This window comes from Solea senegalensis, linkage group LG5 (assembly GCF_019176455.1).
Source record: "Solea senegalensis isolate Sse05_10M linkage group LG5, IFAPA_SoseM_1, whole genome shotgun sequence".
Taxonomy (NCBI): domain Eukaryota; kingdom Metazoa; phylum Chordata; class Actinopteri; order Pleuronectiformes; family Soleidae; genus Solea; species Solea senegalensis.
The window spans coordinates 19,824,395-19,843,984 of NC_058025.1; the positions used below are offsets into that span (position 1 = coordinate 19,824,395).

At 39.9% G+C, this 19,590-nt stretch overlaps 1 protein-coding gene across 4 annotated transcripts in view; it reads right to left on the reverse strand.

Annotated features, from left to right (window-relative positions):
* grin1b (glutamate receptor, ionotropic, N-methyl D-aspartate 1b) overlaps positions 1-19,590 on the reverse strand; it is a 46,580-nt gene that overhangs the window by 9,391 nt on the left and 17,599 nt on the right. For all 4 annotated transcript variants that reach the window (XM_044025755.1, XM_044025756.1, XM_044025754.1 and 1 more), the window contains 15 exons: positions 19,141-19,238; positions 15,509-15,630; positions 11,199-11,373; positions 7,245-7,395; positions 6,484-6,570; positions 6,218-6,353; positions 5,959-6,086; positions 3,823-3,987; positions 3,188-3,306; positions 2,503-2,615; positions 2,272-2,420; positions 1,933-2,090; positions 1,678-1,839; positions 1,062-1,171; positions 594-739 (listed from right to left, as the gene is read on the reverse strand). In XM_044025755.1, the coding sequence (XP_043881690.1) occupies positions 594-739; positions 1,062-1,171; positions 1,678-1,839; positions 1,933-2,090; positions 2,272-2,420; positions 2,503-2,615; positions 3,188-3,306; positions 3,823-3,987; positions 5,959-6,086; positions 6,218-6,353; positions 6,484-6,570; positions 7,245-7,395; positions 11,199-11,373; positions 15,509-15,630; positions 19,141-19,238 (2,019 nt within the window). The remainder of the gene's footprint in view (positions 1-593; positions 740-1,061; positions 1,172-1,677; positions 1,840-1,932; positions 2,091-2,271; positions 2,421-2,502; positions 2,616-3,187; positions 3,307-3,822; positions 3,988-5,958; positions 6,087-6,217; positions 6,354-6,483; positions 6,571-7,244; positions 7,396-11,198; positions 11,374-15,508; positions 15,631-19,140; positions 19,239-19,590) is intronic.

The following is a 19,590-nucleotide window of genomic DNA, read 5'->3' on the forward strand; positions in this document are numbered from 1 at the left end:
ACATAAATAGTGGATGAAGCACATGTACAGCATTACATGTTTATGATTCACGACAGTGACAGAACACACCGAGCTGAAGAACATAACCTGAACCACAGCTGCAGTATAGAACTGGTGATTTAAATTTCAATAGCATTTTAAATGAGATTTATTTCATGCTGTACTTTTCTTTGTTAACTTGGAATAATGTCAGTGAAATTAACATCAGAGATGCTCTACAACATGCCAAAATTGCAGGCGCTACTTGAGATGAAGCAAGAGACTCTTAGTCTAAACCTCTGCAATGTAGGAAGGCAAATTGAGCTTTTTACAGACTTCCGATATTTTTTCTCCATACAGATCAACAGATTTGTTTCATTATTCATAGACTAATTGATTATTTACCATACTACTTATTTATTTTTCCTCAAAGTCAAAAATATCACTAAATCACAAAGAAAAACTAATAAATATTCCTTCAATGACGATCAAACTAAACATAAACAGAACCTGTTCAGCGAAATGCTGAAAACTAAACTCATGAAATTTAATACAAAACAGTTCCAAGACTAAATAATGATTCAAATAAAACATTTTTAAGATGAGATGGGTACCTGCAGGTTCTTCCTCCACACGTTCACAGCAGCGAAGGCGAGCTGCATCTGTTTCCTTCGAGCATCTTTGTGTCGTTTGTAGGCAATCTCAATGAAGATAAGGAAGATCCCGGCAACGATGCCACCAGCAACCAACATAAACACACCTGAGGAGGACCAGTGAAGCCTTTACCATCGATATCTTGTTGGAACATAGCTCATTCAACATGATTATAGCTCATTCACGGAGTCAACTTGCATCTTGGATGGAGAACACATGGCCCTTTGTTTAACAACAGAGGGTCAGCTCTTCCCAGCAGAAATCCATATCCTTCTATTTAAACCAACTATTGATGTGGCATTGTGTTTTATCAGTTATTAACGTTTGAATCAGTATTATTATTCATGTTTGACAGCCAATAACTGATACAAAAGCAATTGATCCAGGGTACTGTCCCAATAGTCTTCACCATCTGGTCTAAATCCTACCTGCCATGTTCTCGAAGGTAAGTGTCGCAGGGGCATTGCTCCTGGAGTCACACTCTTGGTATCGGACCCACGTCTTGTCCAAATCCTCCATGAAGCCATTCTCATGAGAACTAAGGAGAAACAACAGAGGTCTCATCAAAGGTGAAATCGAAAGGAAGTGATTTAGGCATTCAAGAAGAAGATACTAAGGAGAGAATCAAGCTTTACAAAAAACCACAGACAGTAGGGTATCAGTATAAAATCACACAGCCATCGGCTGGTGTAACTAGAGTAGCTTGAGTAGGTGTATGGATACAGTAGGTAGCTGCAGTAGAGCCGCATTCAGTCCCAGGTCAAAAGACTGCTATAGGCCGTATCCACATGGAAACACAACCAAACGCAAACATGGCTGTAGCACATACTGTACGCCAGGCCTGTAAACTGCATGGAGAACTGCAGAAGACGACGCTGAGCATGCACATACGGCATGTGCACTGTGTGTAAACCTTTTTTTTAAATAAATGAAAAAAGCAGAGAAAGAATGAAGAAAGCCAGACTGAACCTGACTCCACAGAGATTATACAAGGTGAGTGAACTCAAGATTCCTGCAGATTATAATTAAGGTTTTTATTTTAACCTGAGAATGGCCAGAGAAACATTCTGTTTCCACGGACTGTCTTTCCTCATTCCAATTCCAAAGCCAGAGCGGAAGAAAAGCTCTCCTGTTGTTACTAGATCACACTTCTGTGATGCTTCAAACTCCAGCACAGCGCTGTCCCAGATGAAGGCATGAAGCTTACTATAGGAGAAGGGAAGAGACAAAGGAATATGTATGTTCAGTAAGATGCAGGTGAAGAAAAGCTGATTGGACATATACTGTACAAACGCCTACTTGTCTCTGACAGCTTGGATGGCCTCAGCAGCGCTCTCATAGTTGTGTTTCTCCATGTGCCGGTACATGGTGCTCAGCTCCACCTGTCGTCTGAAGTAGATATCCACCGAGCTCTGCTTCACTGTGGCGTATATGAACTTATCTGATGGGTTACGCAGCTAAAGGCAACAGAAGATTAGGTCAGAAATGAGCTGGGCTCAAACTTACACTGAAGGACAGGTTAAACCGGATAAAGACAGGTTAAAGTCATAGTTTAGGTTTTATTAAAACAAAAAGAATTTGATCAGACATACGGACACATAACCATGGACACACCCAAGCTATAATACCATGGCTCACCCTGGGGTCATTGATGCCAGTGATGCGCTCCTCAGGCCGGTCCAGCACCAGGAAGGCTGCCAGGTTGGCAGTATATGATGCTACAATGATCATGGCAAATCCTGCCCACACCATACCCAGAATCCTTGCTGAGAAACTCCTGGGTGCTCCTGTACAGAACAAGGTGATGTGTTGTTAACCCACTGAACGCAACAATGCAGGATGAATGGACGAGCAGAGGACACTCATCACCTTCTCCTATCCCAGAGTTCAGCAGTACTCCCCACGAGAACCACATGGCGGAGGACAGGGTGAGGGCATCTTCTTCTTCTTCTTCACTGTTCACTTTAAACCTTCCAAACGGGCTGCACACACACACACACAAACATACACGCATGTGCACACACACACAAATATACACACATGTGCACACACACAAATATACACACATGTGCACACACACACACACACATGTGCACACACACACATATACACACATGTGCACACACACACACACACATGCACACACACACACACACACACGCACACAAATATACACACATGTGCACACACACACACACATACACACACACACACACACAAATATATGTACACACACACACACATGTGCACACACACGCAAATATACACACACACACACACACACACACACATACACACACACACACACACACAAACATGTGCACAAACACACAAACATACACATGTGCACACACACACACACACACAAACATGTGCACACACACACACACACACACACACACACAAACATAGACACACGTGCACACACACAAACATACACACATGTGCACACACACACACCAACAAAATGTCAACCGAAGAAAAATATCAATGATTTCATTGTCCCTAAATACAACATGTATTTTATTGTACTTGTATTATGAGGCGTGATTACCTGAACCGGTCTAATAGGTAAAGCATCACTGCCACCACATGGACCGACAGACCGACTAACAGCCACAGTGTGCTCTGGAACGGCTGCATGAATGAATCAAGAGTGCTGCGAGGGATTTCCTGAACACAACACAAACAAATTGTCATCATCATTATCAACAACACCATGTTAAATAACATCCAGATTTTAGAGTTCTATTAAAAGAAAGTCAGCCCCGAAATCACTAAGCCGGTGATAGTCCAGAACTTTCTTTGTCCATGCTATTTTCAGACATGAATTCCGGATAATGTCCACATAATTGTGTCTGGACATGTTCACAAAGTTAGATATTGTCTGGATCAGACACATGTGAGGCAAGGGGGTTGTTAGTGGGTAAATGTGACCTGAGAGGGGAGATCACTTGTCCAGCATTAGAAGCAACTGCCAATGGTGCAATGCCATCTTAAAAAAGAGAGTTGGAAAAATAATGTGAAAAAAAACAAACATTTATTGTAGGTGTGGGCAGAGAGGTCCTCTGGCTATAAAGCTTGTGTGTTAATGAGAGTAGGTCAGTACAGAGCTGTGGTTGAAACTCAAGCAAAAAGCAAACCATTTTCTAATAATCCTGCCTACTGTAGCTTTAAGTGTCAGCTCACCTTCTTGACGAGGATGGTGAGGCCCTGGTATTTAAAGGGTTTGGAAAACTCGATGTACTGAGCACGCTCGTTGTTGATGGTGAGGGGGGCGACGATCATGTCAGCGAGACCTCCCAGCAGCTCCCCCATCATCCCGTTCCACTCCTTCTTGTTACTGTTGTTGACCTGGATGCAGAGAAGAGATGCTGATGTTTCCAGTACAATACAGAAAAATCAAACATGTGCCAACGTTGTCACAAATAAAAACATTGGTTGAGGTAAGTCGAGTTGTTGTTGTCAGACACCCGATGACAAAGTGAAGATGAATCTTATCAAGGTGAAAAGAACATCATTTCTACCATCTTGTCATTGTTGTTTTTTTGGGGACAAAATGAGGAGAGAATCAGACATGAGCTGCTCAGAGATTAGGTTTCAGCATAGACACATAGACTCTTGTTAACACCAGGTGTAGACGTGACGAGATTAAAATCAAATGTGGATAGAAGACATGTCTGTGTAGGTTGAAGAAGCTTCTTGGATGAAATGTGAAACCACTTAAAGAAAAACTTTAAGTCCAGTTGCTAAGGCATGTTTTAACATGGGATGCAAATAAATCTGTGGAATTGAAAAAAAAAAAGACAGATGTGAGTGAGGAGGTGGAGGTAGGCAGGGGATGTAGTTTGGAACAGCAAAAACGATGCAGATAGAGAGAGTAATTCTTTAATGTCTCTCAGCCTCAACAAGGTCATAGTCGGGGACAGAATGGTGGTCTCCATAGCAACAAGCCTCAGTGATGTGCTGGTGTTGAATCAGTAAACAGGTCAGAGAGAAAGAGAGAGAGAGAGAGAGAGAGAGATGTAAGATCCACAGTGATGAACTGTTATCATGCGCACAGCCTCAGTGATGTAATGTTACACACAGACACACAATGTGACCAGCAATCTACAGTTTAAAGGAAGAATCCTGGTATGATAAAATGGAGGCAGGACAGGGTTTGGATAAAGAGGTAAATGCTGATACTGTTGTCATGAGAAGCTGCAGTTTACTCTGAATCAAACGCTAAAATAGGGGAAACTGTTGAGCCTTTCTCAGCCAAGGCGACATCCGTACTACCACAAGGTTATGCCGCCGATATAAAATAAATATATCTCAAATATATGTCATTTTTCAATGTAGTCGTAGAACAAATAGTAGTATTTTGTCTTGTATCAGTTTTATTAATATTTATTATATTTGATGTAATGCTGGAGCAAATGGAGATTTATCTACGCAGATGCCGGCATGTGATGTATCTCAGGCTGAGAAACAACCATGGACAACAGATTAACAGAATAAAACACTATTTTTACAACAATAGTTGTCATATATGCAAGTCAACTATTAAAACAATGCAGTCAACTCTATAATTGTTTTTAAATATTCAGAGCAGATCATTTCCGACATGAGGTAGTAGGACAAACGCAGGTTTGATCAGGTGAAATAAACCTTGTTAAGTTTCTTCTTCTTGCAAATTCTTAATTCACAGATGCAGATTCTTCAGAACTAAACCCTGTTTAAATAATATGAAGAATGGTTTGAAATAAAATGGCACGTTTTAAGTATTAAATGAAAAGAAGGCTTCAAAATGATATCTAATTAAAATATACAGTATATTATTTTGTGTTTGGTATATAAGTCTCCAGGCTCCACCAAGCCTGTTGTTGTGTTGCTGTAAAAAAGTTTCTTATTCTTCTGACTTCTTTATGTTTAGGTTCTTTAATGTAAATAATTTGGAACATGAATCACCACATTCGAAGGAGCCGGCGATGTGTGTGACTGACATGGTACAGCCCATGTCATGGTGCTGTGACGCATTTTTAGAACATCTGAATGATGAAGACACACTCGTGAGGATCCACACTAGGAATTGAGTAACACCTCATATTAAAAGGGAACTGCAACGATACTAACACACCTGGAAATTAGGTTTCTCAGTTTCAGTATTTCCTAATAATTAGGCCACTGGTGTTAGGCCACTTCTACATTTTAGGGGCTTAAAACACTGATACTGTGGTGGGAAGTTGAAGTTGATTGAAAACAAAAATGGAGTAGTCTGAGACGTCACACACACACAAAGTACTTTACCTGAGAGGCTAAGACAATACTGGAAATACTTACTCGCTCCTGCGTGCCAAATTTCCCATCAGCCACCAGGTGAACCTCATAGGTGAAGTTCATGCTCATCGCCAGCTTGATGAGCAGGTCAATGCAGAAACCATAGCAACACTGAGGAACGATGGGCTGACCTACATACACACAAGTACAAATTAATAAGATAAATCAGTGATGTGTGTTTTTCTAGACTCTTTATTTATTAATAGTTTTGTGGCAGAAGAGACTCAGACTATGATATTAGGCCATGTATATGTCAGTGTACCTGGTATGGTACCATTGGGTCCGGTACAGATCACCTTCTTGATTAAGACTCCATTAACCGTGTACTCCTCCTTACATGTCCCATCATTCCTTGTTGGCTTTACGTAAACAAATGGTTCCTGATGGATCGTCACAATCTGAACACAAAACAGACAAACATATTACACAGTCTGTAAAAAATAGAGGTGAAGCAGCAGTGGCAGTAGTAGTAGTAGTAACATTAGTGGTATGAGTAGTAGCAGCAGTATTGGTCGTAGTTGCAGTAACCTTCAGTTTAGTCGACATCTGGTATCCAACTGGTTTCTCTGTCTCTCCTCCAGGCCAGATGATCTTCCTTTGAGGGTTCATCACAACCTGAAGCACACACACACACACAGACACACACCCTCACTGTGACAAGATGACTAAATGACAGCATCAATACTGCATCTGCACATCTATGTTTAAAAAGACACAAGATTAAAACCCACACACACACACACATAAACTTCTCTGCCATTGCTCTTTAGTGAGACAGTGAGACTGCAAATCATAACAACAGAGGACTCCTTCAACTACCCCTGCCATTACTAATCATGCCAGGTAACTATACAGTTGCCTTTGCATACCAGAAAGGACGACACTGTAAACAAGCCTGTCGAGGTCTCTTTCAGATAATCAGGTTCCCATAGATATGTTTTAAAATATTATTTATTTAGTGTGTACAACGTTTGGGTCATAGTCTAAGATAGTAAGCTCTATGCTTGTGTTGTGGGCTTTTGCTTCAAAATGCAAAACACAGACTCTGGCGGCTTTGTCTCTTTGGGTAGAGGTGTTAATTACAAGGTTTAAAACCATGCGTAACCAGATTTAACCAAACATAAAACCAGGTGCAACCAGCTCTATAACCAGATATAACCTGGTTTATAATCAGGTTTATAACCAAGTTTATAACCAGGTCTGTAATCATGTATCACCAGGTTTATAATCAGGTGTGTAACCTGGTTTAAACCCAGGTGTATAACCAAGTGTAACCCTGAGCACTCTACCTGTGATCCGTTGAATACTCCAACCTGGACGAGGCGACCTGGTTTTTGTTGGTAGTTCAGGATGCTGTAGGTAGCAAAACGTCGGTCCCCATCGTCGTTAAACTCGATCCGCCCGGTCAGACCGTCGGGGTACTTTGATGACATCAGCACCCTTAGGAGCCAATCAGAGAGCAGAACAGTGCTGACTTGCAGTTAAATGAAAAGGTGGTTGAATTTATAGATGAGGATATATGATAAGTCACATGACAATGGTGCTGCTGTGGTGTGAGGAAACGGTATCTGCCTTGAGGTATCAAGTCACATGACACAGCTGCTCCTGTGTTAGAGCAGAGACTTAGTGCGATACTGAACATTGGAGGGGCTTTACTAGCCCAGTTGTGTCAGTCATATTTCAAGCTGAAGCCACATCAAATCAGTGAGGCGTCTCCAGTGTGAGCTTTTATCTTCAGCTGCAGACAGAAGAAATGGCTCCACTTGTAGGGTTGTACAATTCAAACTGGATACACTCACACTTTTTCTCAACAGTATTTATGACCAACTCTGGATCAGCTGTTTTTTGCAGTATTTATTGGCTTTTTCAGTGACTTACTGAAAAATCGGTTTTGATGCATTACATTACATTACATGTCACATAGTAGACGCTTTTATCCAAAGCGACTTACAAGGGAACTGAGTACAACCTGCCAGGGGTGGAGTTGAACTTGCGACCATGATGTCTTTTGCACACAGGGTACCAGTCTTAACCACTGAGCTATCCCACTCCACCACAGCACTCCGGGCACCGAGTGTTAGCACACCAGCTAATTTCTCCGCTTTTCACTACTAGCACACCAGCTAACTGCCTAGCTCGGCGTCCCACCACAGCACTTCGAGCACCAAGTATTAGCACGCCAGCCTCAACTCCCTGCCTGCACACCAGCTCGCATGGAATGGAGGCTAAAACCCCTCACACCAGAGGGTACGGAGACTCTGGAGCACGACCCTGTCGCTGCAGGAACAAGATCTCAAGTAAGGATCCACACCAGGTCTGCTCAAGCTGCCTGGGGCTGCAACACGCCCAATCCTGTGTGGCGTTCACTGCAAAAAGACTTTGCAGGAGGCCAAGCTAGCCTGTCTGCCCGTGACCCCCATCTCCCTTCTGACAGCCGAAGAGGAGAAGGAGGTCCCCGTGGTGGCGGCACTGGGGGCTAGTGTCAGCTGGGGCTCCCAGCTCGACCTGGCCACGGTTCCCCCACTGGAGGAAGACTTCCTAGACTTGGACTGTGGGGACGATGACGATGTCCCCTTGGAACTCCTCATATCAGAGGATGAGGACGACATATTCATCACTCTGACCCGAGCTTCACGCTAGCTTCTCCCCTCCCCAGCTCAGACATGCTCGACGTGTGTAAACGCACTGCTGCTCGGCTGGCTATCCCCTGGCCCGCTGTCATAGCTGAGACCACCAGATCCCGCTCGGGAAGAAATTGCCCTTGGCCAAGAGTGCGACGAAGCAACTTCTCCCCGTCTTCGCTCCAGCCTCCCTCAGGGGCTGCAGTGTGTGTCCACTCTCTCCCTCAGACACAAGAGATGGGCTGCGCTCGCGGCTTCACCCTGGGTGTTACGCATGATCTCGGGGGGGGAGGAAATCCTCTCACTGTTAAACAAAGCAGCAATTTGTATCATCTCTCCCGCACGGTGTCACAGTGGTTTTTACTCCAGGTATTTTCTTGTTCCCAAACGAGGGGGGAGCGGAATTCGCCATATGTAAGTTCAGGATGCTGACACATGCATCTGAGATCCGCTTTCCAGGGGATCTGTTAGGAGTAGCACTTACTTCCTTTCGGCTTGTCTTTAAGCCCAAGGGTGTTTGTGCAGTGCACGGAGGCAACGATAGCCCCGCTGAGGCGACATGGCATCCACTTGGCCGCATATCTGGACGATTGGCTGCTTTTGGCACAATCGGAGCACGAGGCCAGGGCGCACGCGTATTCTCATGCAACACCTGCTCGTGCTGGGCTTTGTGATAAACGTGGAAAAGAGCATGTTGTCCCCATTGGTTGCATATGCTGGCACGCAAACTGATCCTGTGGAGCTGCAGTCGCCTCCTCTCCCCGAGAGCCTCTTCCTCAGAGTGGCTCAATCTGTCAGCTGTGGGACTCTCGCCTCGTGTGATACAAAGTGCTCGAGCCTCCTCCACAAGGTCTCGACTGTAAGTGGAGAGTGTTTGAGAGTTGGTGTCACACAAATGGCCATGTTCCTTTTCAGTGTCCGGTGGGAGTGATTTTGTCATTCCTGCAGGACCTGATTGACAAATCCTCATATGGGACTGGACTAGGTGCTTGGCCGCATTCTAGGCCTTATTCAGGGGAGTTTCTGTTCAGGACATGTGCTGCGGCGAGTTGGTCCTCGCCTCTCACTTTTGTTCATTTCTATATGCTGGACGTTTCCGCTTAGTTTCCTCATAGGAGCAGAGTACTTTTCCCTGTGGGTTGGTGGACGCTTGATAAGCTTGTCTGGCAATACGGGAGCTACCATATCCCATTATGAAAGAGAACTTTAGGTTATTAACATAAACCCAGTTTTTCGGCGTAATATGAGTGAAATGTCTCATCAGACAATTCTTCTTGCATGGGCGAGTGAGAAGAGGTGCTTATCTTGAATGACGTGTTGCCGTCTGGATACGGTATTTATGGTATGTGGGACTACCTGATGCAGACGGACACGTTCACCAGCTAATCAGGATTGGCGTTATGAGATTGATGTTTCTGAGGGCTGCAGCAGGGGTGTGCATCCCATAGTGAGACATCTCACTCACTATTACTCAGAGAACCAGTGTTATGTTAATAACCTAAAGTTTATATTTGTGCACGTAATGAGTTAGAATGTATTCATGTAATTACTAACACATTTCATTAGGACACATCATTTAGTAAAGTAACCTACATGGAAGAGGTCAAGGACACACAGCGCCAGTGCACGTGCAGGCAAGCAACAATGAAGAAAAGAATGTCAGAATTCTTTTTATGCAACATCTAAAAGAAATTTAAACTGGTTGGTGATTCAGAAGAGAACAACAACAACACTGTCATTGTTGCAGCTGAACCAGCCACTGCAGCATCTACAACAGGTAACGCTGAAGTGAGCAGCCAGGTTGCAGTTCCAGATACATATGTGTCATGTATCTGATAGGCCGACATAGTATCTATCAGTTGCTTTTAACATGCTTGTACATAAATGCTGCTAAACACAGGCACGTATGTAGGGCAGCCCCTCCCTGCAGAAAATACGTTCTCGTGCTCGTGTATCTGGTACATGATACATTAATTATGAGCACTCATCAATGTACCTATACACTAATGTGAATAATGATTTAGGCTACACTGCAATACCTTCTCAGAAAACTGTTTGCATATATGTATTATGTGTATTTATTGATTGTATATTGTGTTTATATCTTATTATTGTGTTTTATATTTTACTTGTTTGTATTTTAGTAATTTTGTGACTCAGAAACACACAAGAATTCTAATGTACAAGTACGGTTATGTACCTGTGCAAATGGCAAATAAACTCTATTCTATTCTATTTTTTCAGTTGGTAAAAAGCTTTATGTTTCCAAAAACACCACAGATTATGCTTTGTTGCATGTCACAGTGAAGCTGTCTCTGTACATAACATGTGACAAAGGGTCATGAAGATGAATAACATATAAAAACATTGTACACAGTAGAGAAATGAACACTGTGATTATCTGAACATTAAACAACCTATGTCAGGATGTGACAATCCGGGTACTTCACTCAGTCCTGTCTCTACTGAATAAAGACCAAAATCTTAAAAAAATAAAATCGTAAAAAAAATAAATAAAAAAAACTTTGTTACAAGGATTCAAGATCTGATTTCTCTTTCACTGAAAAAAGAATTATCACTACCAACTCCAGGTTGACCTCTGACCTAAATATTGGTACTAACCGTTTAAAGAGCGGTCCAGTCCTCCAGATATTGGTATTTCCCACACAGCCCCGTGGAGGCTCTGTGATGTTCTCCTTCTCAAACAGCTCCTGCAGAGACTGAGCCACCACCGCTACAGCATCCGCAATGTGAGCCGACTCGTTCTTACCGTTAATCAGCTGGAGGCCGAGCAGGCCTGCACACACACACGCACACACACACACAGGGAGGGAGTTTAAGCAGATTAAAAAAAGCTCTCATTTATACACACATTAATTAAAACATCTCAACCACACTTTAATTTTACTCATGTAATCAAGAGTGCTTCAGTGTAATTCAAACACACACACATTCTGGGCTTCAGGCGTCAGGTCAGTGTTAAGCAATATCGAAGTGCATGCTGGGAAGTTCACTCTGAGAAGCACAGTCGTTTGTCTCTGGAAGGAAAAAACCTCTGAGACGTTATGAACTATCAGTGTGATGTATTTTCCTTCAGCAGAAAATTGTCACACAGCGATGAAAATCTCTACATGTGTCCTTGATCAATAACAGCAGACTAGCACTCTCAGCATTTCCCACTGAAACCAGTGCATATAGCCAACATATCCTTCTGTAACTACCAAACACAATACTTTCCACCTAAACTAACCACAGCCCATCCTTAAAATGTAATTGAAATGAACATTTCCCTTTATCTAGCTTGAACTGTTTTAATAAGTGTACAGACAGCCAACATTTACTTTTGTAAGTACAGGAAATAGCTGGCTAACAATGTTAGCATTTCCCATTAAAAAACTAAAACTATTACCGATAACAAATAGAGGCAGTACAGATATGTTTACAGATATAGATACATAACATTTGTTTGCAAAATAAAATAGAAATCATCACACTTCTCACTGTCCACTTAACTACTAAGAACACCGAGCTATAATTTCTTTCTTGGAACCCTCGTCCCCCCCGATCCTCATGTGGAGGATAAAGTGGTATACAATGGATGTATGGATGGATGAACCATGAACATTAAGGTGTAACACTGGGGCTATTACTTCCACTGACGAATGCTAACAATGCTGAAGTTGAGTTTAGCACCAAATGTAGTAACATTTTCTTCATCATGTGACAACGTTTCTGGTGAAGAAAAACAACATCAAAATCCAAAAACAGCTCAGTAAAGTTTCATTGGTTTCTTTTCAGGGACTTGTGTCGGACACAGCCTTAATTATAATGCTGAAGGATAGTAGATATAGTATGTCTAACATAGTGTGTGTGTGTGTGTGTGTGTGCATGGATTAAGTGAGAGGTCAAGCAAGAGAGGGAGTGGCATAGCTAAGTGTGTGTGTGTGTGTGTGTGTGTATGCATGGATTAAGTGAGAGGTCAAGCGAGAGAGGGAGGTGTATTTGTGTGTGTGGATGTAACTACATTATTCTCTATGTGTTTTCTGCTAAGGTGGTGGAGTAAATAGCTCATTCCTGCTAAACACTTACATACAATTAATGCATTTGTTGTGTTCGCATAAAAAAAGAATATTGTTTATATGATTCATCATTGACTGATGGCTTTTAAATCAAACTTAATTCTATTCATTTTAGTCACCATTTGAAGTCATCCTACAAATCAAAATGATAGGACTATCCTAATGTCACTATAAAAGGCTTTTCATGAAACAGTTTCCCTAAAAAGAAACCTTTTCCAACAGAGACACAGCTCAACATTATTCTCAGAGTGTAGCCTGACACTTTTAAGATAAGGATGGATCATTTTTGACACATCTGAAAAATAGTGGAATAAGATGTGCAAGAAAATGATAGATTATTTCTTCGAGTGCAGCAGCTAGTCTGGTGAGAACGTCTTCTTAAATGAAAATGTACGACAGAGGAGGGAGCTAATTACCCAGCAGCCAGAGAGACAGACTGGGTTGTCTTCTGGAAATATAAAATCTAGTACCTACTCATTTCCAAAAGTCACTTCACTGTAGAGAATTTTATCTTGATCAAGTCATCCATCCATGTGATTGGGGATCGACTTTGATTGAAAATAATCAGCAGTGGAGAATTAGAATTTCATATATAATCAATAAAACTAATAACGGAGGAACAGCAATAGACTGATATGAGGTTGTATATAACACAATTTGACCAAAAATATGTGGACACCCAAATATTTCAGTGAGCACATGAGAGGAAAAGTAAATACTTCCTTGATGAAGTTGTTTGTGTGCAGAAATATTGTCATGTTAAAACAGAAAAGTGATACAAAATGGAAAAACACTTCTAACATACAGATCAGTAAACATCAACATTTAATTTCCTAACCAAGTTATGTCATGTCAATATTTATATCAAATGTTTTTAATGTACCTTTGTACTTTGGATCATGTGATAGTGAATAAACAACACCCCATGCCTAAAACATCACTAGGAGAATTTAAACAGACCTCGATCTAAAGTAGAGGGATGTCCACACACATTTGGTCAAAGAGTGTTTTTCTTTCACCACGTGCATCTGGCTGACTGTGTAATCGGCAGTCTAAATAAACTCCACCTCTGCACTCCATATTGCACTGGAATTGACCAGTGTACTAATAGTGAGGGCAAAGCATCAAGCAGGCACCAGAAAGCAGGGGCGGCATCTTACCGGTATTTGTTCAGACATAGGTCAGCTGTTTAACAACCACCCCCCACGCCCTGCCTCACACACACCACCCCAATAACCACACAAACACAACCAACCCCACCTCATCAAACCTGCATAAAGCTCAATTGCACAAACCCACCCACCCCCACCCTTCCCTGTGTAGCAGCACATGTTATTGGCTACTGTGAGAACGGGCAGACGGGCGGGCAGACGACACACACTATAGAAAATGAAACAAATAAAAAGATGTTAGACACATTAAAAGCCACACAATTACAATGAGCCATAAAAGAACGAGTGGTTCAAAACCTTTAAACATGCATTTGACTGTATGTTTAAACGTTCAACCAGCAACGAGAAGAAACCAGAGAGAAACACACCAGGATGCTGAGAAACTAAACTGACTGTGATGAGGATAAGCTTCCTTCATCAGAAACCTACAGCACCACCAGAGAGACAGAGACAGAAAGAGACAGAGGCAGCAAGAGACAGCGAGGCACACGGCAGCACAGTTTCCATCCTTTTATTTGAAAGCTTATGCTGACAATAAAAACATTCTTGTCCACTGGTTTCTGTTAGGACGCTATCCTAAAAGCACTGCAACAGCAAGTAAGGTCAAGGTCCTCGAGCCGGTGTTGTTTTGTGTCATAATAGACTCCCCTGCATAAAAGCCACAGAGGGCAACACACCATCAAATGCCACTAATAATTTTAACATTTTAACGACAAGTTTAAGGCAAATAAAATGTCTAATTTTGCTCCGAGTCTAATTTACCCAAAACTCTGACTTCAATCTAATTAAAAACCTGAACTTATTGTTTCCTTTATTTATGGCAACCACATAGTGGTCGACAACTCTACAGTACTCAAATCATAAAAGGCAATTTCCTAAATATCCCAGGCAGGACAACCTCAACCATCCCATAATATACTCACCCTCTGAAAGTTTTAAGTATCTTCTAAAAACAAACAAATTTGCTTTGCCTTTGAATACCAGGTCAGCTTTTATCTTGTTTCTTCTCTATGTTTCTATGTGCTGTTTCCATTGCTGTGTTTTTTTACTAATTTTATTTTGTTTACTTATTGTTTTTCATTTCTTCCTTTAACTTTTTAAACCCCTGTAGCATTGTTTTTAAATGTGCTATATAAATAAATTTGACCTTGCTCTTGACCTCTGATACCACTATACTTTCAACAATATTGATGACATCTGAATTTTAAAATAACATTTCTATGGAACAACTCTTTTTTATATATATCTTTGTGTAGTTTCTTGTATGTTACTATATTCTTTTTGTCTTGTGCAGAGAGAAAGTATTAATTCAAAACAATGTCAGCATGAAACTAATTTTAAATGCCAGCAGCTTGACATCCATGTTGAAATTAGATTAAACTGATTGGAGTGCAAATATAGAAACAAAGAATTTATAACAAAGCTCCTGGAGACTTTGGTGTATTTTTGTCTGCAGCTTGTTTTTCCAGGTTTGATGTCCAGTGTAACATCAGAGCTGCCTGATGAAGCCTATCACTCATGGAAATGCCAGCCTTTATCTTTCTGATGTTAGACTCGACTCAGAATTAGACTGAGATTTGGATGGAAGCAGAGCTGAGAAGCAGAGAGAAGCTTTCACAGGAGACATAGCATGAAGAGGAGCAGAAGAGTGACGAGGAGGAGGAAGCAGAGGTTGACTTACCGTCTGGAGCTTCACTCAGAGCTTTACCGTTCATCTCTCTCTCTCCAACCATCCACACGTAACCAGAGCCAGTCATGTTGAGGTGACGGGCCGCTTTATACATTGCTGCAGCTTCATCCTCACTGCAAACAGAGCGGTGAATATGTTGTTGATGAGTCATAGTACACACAACCTCCTGCGAATGACCATAGACTGTATATAAAGACGATAAATGACTGTATATAAAGATGATAAATGACTGCATATAAAGACGATAAATGACTGTATATAAAGACGATAAATGACTGTATATAAAGATGATAAATGACTGCATATAAAGACGATAAATTACTGTATATAAAGACGATAAATGACTGTATTAGATGATAAATGACTGTATATAAAGACGATAAATGACTGTATTAGGACGATAAATGACTGTATATAAAGGCGATAAATGACTGCATATAAAAGATGATAAATGACTGCATATAAAGATGATAAATGACTGCATATAAAGACGATAAATGACTGCATATAAAGATGATAAATGACTGCATATAAAAGGCGATAAATGACTGTATATAAAGATGATAAATGACTGCATATAAAGACGATAAATGACTGTATATAATGACGATAAATGACTGTATATAAAGGCGATAAATGACTGCATATAAAGACGATAAATGACTGTATTAAACGATAAATGACTGTATATAAAGGCGATAAATGACTGTATATAAAGGCGATAAATGACTGTATATAAAGGCGATAAATTACTGTATTAAATAAATGACTGCATATAAAGGCGATAAATGACTGTATAAAGGCGATAAATGACTGTATATAAAGATGATAAATGACTGCATATAAAGATAAATGACTGCATATAAAGACGATAAATGACTGTATATAAAGATGATAAATGACTGTATATAAAGATGATAAATGACCATATAAAGGCGATATGACTGTATATAAAGGCGATAAATGACTGTATATAAAGAAGATAAATGACTGTATATAAAACGATATAAATGACTGTATTAAAGGCGATAAATGACTGTATAAAGGCGATAAATGACTGCATATAAAGACTAAATGACTGTATATAAAGATGATAAATGACTGCATATAAAGGCGATAAATGACTGTATATAAAGACTGTAAATGGCTGTATTAAAGGCGATAAATGACTGCATATAAAGACGATAAATGACTGTATATAAAGATGATAAATGACTGCATATAAAGACGATAAATGACTGTATATAAAGAAGATCAATGACTGTATATAAAGATGATAAATGACTGCATATAAAGATAAATGACTGTATTAAAGGCGATAAATGACTGCATATAAAGATGATAAATGACTGTATATAAAGACGATAAATTACTGTATTAAAGACGATAAATGACTGCATATAAAGACGATAAATGACTGCATATAAAGACGATAAATTACTGTATATAAAGACGATAAATGACTATATAAAGACGATAAATGACATACGATAAATGACTGTATATGACTGTATATAAAGGCGATAAATGACTGCATATAAAGAAGATAAATGACTGTATATAAAGACAATAAATGACTGCATATAAAGACAATAAATTACTGTATATAAAGACGATAAATGACTATATAAAGGCGATAAATGACTGCATATAAAACGATAAATGACTGTATTAAAACGATAAATGACTGTATATAAAGACGATAAATGACTGCATATAAAGACGATAAATGACTGTATATAAAGACGATAAATGACTGCATATAAAAGATAAATGACTGTATTAAAGGCGATAAATGACTGCATATAAAGAACATAAATGACGTATTAAAGATAAATTACTGTATGATAAATGACTGCATATAAAGCATTAAATGACTGTATATAAAGATGATAAATGACTGTATATAAAGGCGATAAATTACTGTATATAATAAATGACTGTATTAAAGGCGATAAATTACTGTATTAAAGATGATAAATGACTGCATATAAAGACGATAAATGACTGTATATAAAGATGATAAATGACTGCATATAAAGACGATAAATGACTGTATATAAAGAAGATAAATGACTGTATATAAAGATGATAAATGACTGTATTAAAGACGATAAATGACTGCATATAAAGACGATAAATGACTGTATATAAAGACGATAAATGACTATATAAAGGCGATAAATGACTGCATAAACGATAAATGACTGCATATAAAGACGATAAATGACTGCAGATAAAGGCGATAAATGACTGCATATAAAGGCGATAAATGACTGTATATAAAGGCGATAAATGACTGCACATAAAGATGATAAATGACTGTCTATAAAGATGATAAATTACTGCATATAAAGACGATAAATGACTATATAAAGGCGATAATGATGACTGCATATAAAGATGATAAATGACTGCATATAAAGAAGATAAATGACTGCATATAAAGATGATAAATGACTGCATATAAAGACGATAAATGACTGTATATAAAGAAGATAAATGACTGCATATAAAGATGATAAATGACTGCATATAAATATGATAAATGACTGTATATAAAGACGATAAGTGACTGCATATAAAGACAATAAATGACTGCATATAAAGACGATAAGTGACTGCATATAAAGACGATAAGTGACTGCATATAAAGACGATAAGTGGCTATGTACGATACAGATGATACAGGGCATCGATACCTAGTAAAACAGAATAGCAGAATAGATTGGTGCATTTGTAATTTTTCCACACAAGCCACTGCACAAAAAAGCTGTGATACTTTTAATAATAAACTCAGTCATAAAGTCGGTCGGTCTCAGTGATGTTCTACTTTCCATGTCTGTCTTAAGTTGGGAAAACACTACACAACTTTCACAGTCATTACAGATTTTGAAAAGACTAGACTTTTTTTCATTGGCTGTTGGCAACATGTGTTTACAGTTGGTTCTGTAATCAGTACAGTCCAGAGTCGGCTCAAAAAAATCAAACTCAAAAATCATGACTGACTGCAACTGAGGTCAGGAATTTTAGCCTGCCGACTGTCCCAAACTAGAGCTGTGTGAGTTGTGCATAAAATTAGGCAAAACAATATTGCTTAACATGAAGAACTAAAGAACTGAGACTATTGTGGCTGATGGTCAGTAATGGGGTTCCTCTGGATCTATTATTGGCACTTTTACGGTTTACATCACACATTAATAGACCATTGAACCAAATGAAGACTCCATCATCCACTTTTATGCAGATGACACCATGTTTGTCTTCTTCCAATCCACCACTATCTCTGCCTGTACAGCCTTAGCAAGTAAACCATCACAGTGTATCAAACTTCATTGCTACTTATGCATTTCATGCTGTTCATCTTTTAACTACTATAAATGATCCAGTGAATACATCACCTTACATGTTTTTTGACATTATTTATGCCTTTTCCATGTGCTAGTTGTCTAGTTCTTGTCAAAAGGAGAGTAACTAACAGTTTTATTTTAATTTTTCAAGAGGTTCATATTAGGTTAAGCACCTGATCACACCTGCAACCTTGCAAGAAAAACTTAAAAATTACATTTAAATTTGAAAATTGAACGGCTGGTAATAATCTATAAAACCTGTGTTTTACAAACCTGGCAGAGAGGATAATGACTCGAGCCTCCAGATCTTTGGCCTCCAGCAGCAGTGCTGTCAGGTTGGTGTCCTGGCTGAATAGCAGCACCTTCTCTGCCTGTAGGACCACCACGCAGGGTGACAGGCAAAAACGCAGGGTGACAGGCACCATCGTAGAACATTGAGAAACACAGCAGGACGAAAACACCACAGGACACATCATAGGACAAGCATCGTTAGCACAGAACCATCCAGGATCCCCCTCCCAATACTCCCCCAACCCCAGCCTTGACCATGCTCCCTCTCACCCACACTACCACAGGAAGAGGGGGGGCAGGCTGAAAAAATGAAGATAAAAAGTATTGGAGATCTGCTGAACTGAAAGAAAACTCAAAGTTGAAGCTTGAATAAAAAAAGGAGGGGCAAAAAGTTGTGCGTGGTGTGGTGGCACATGCAAACTGAGGCGCTTT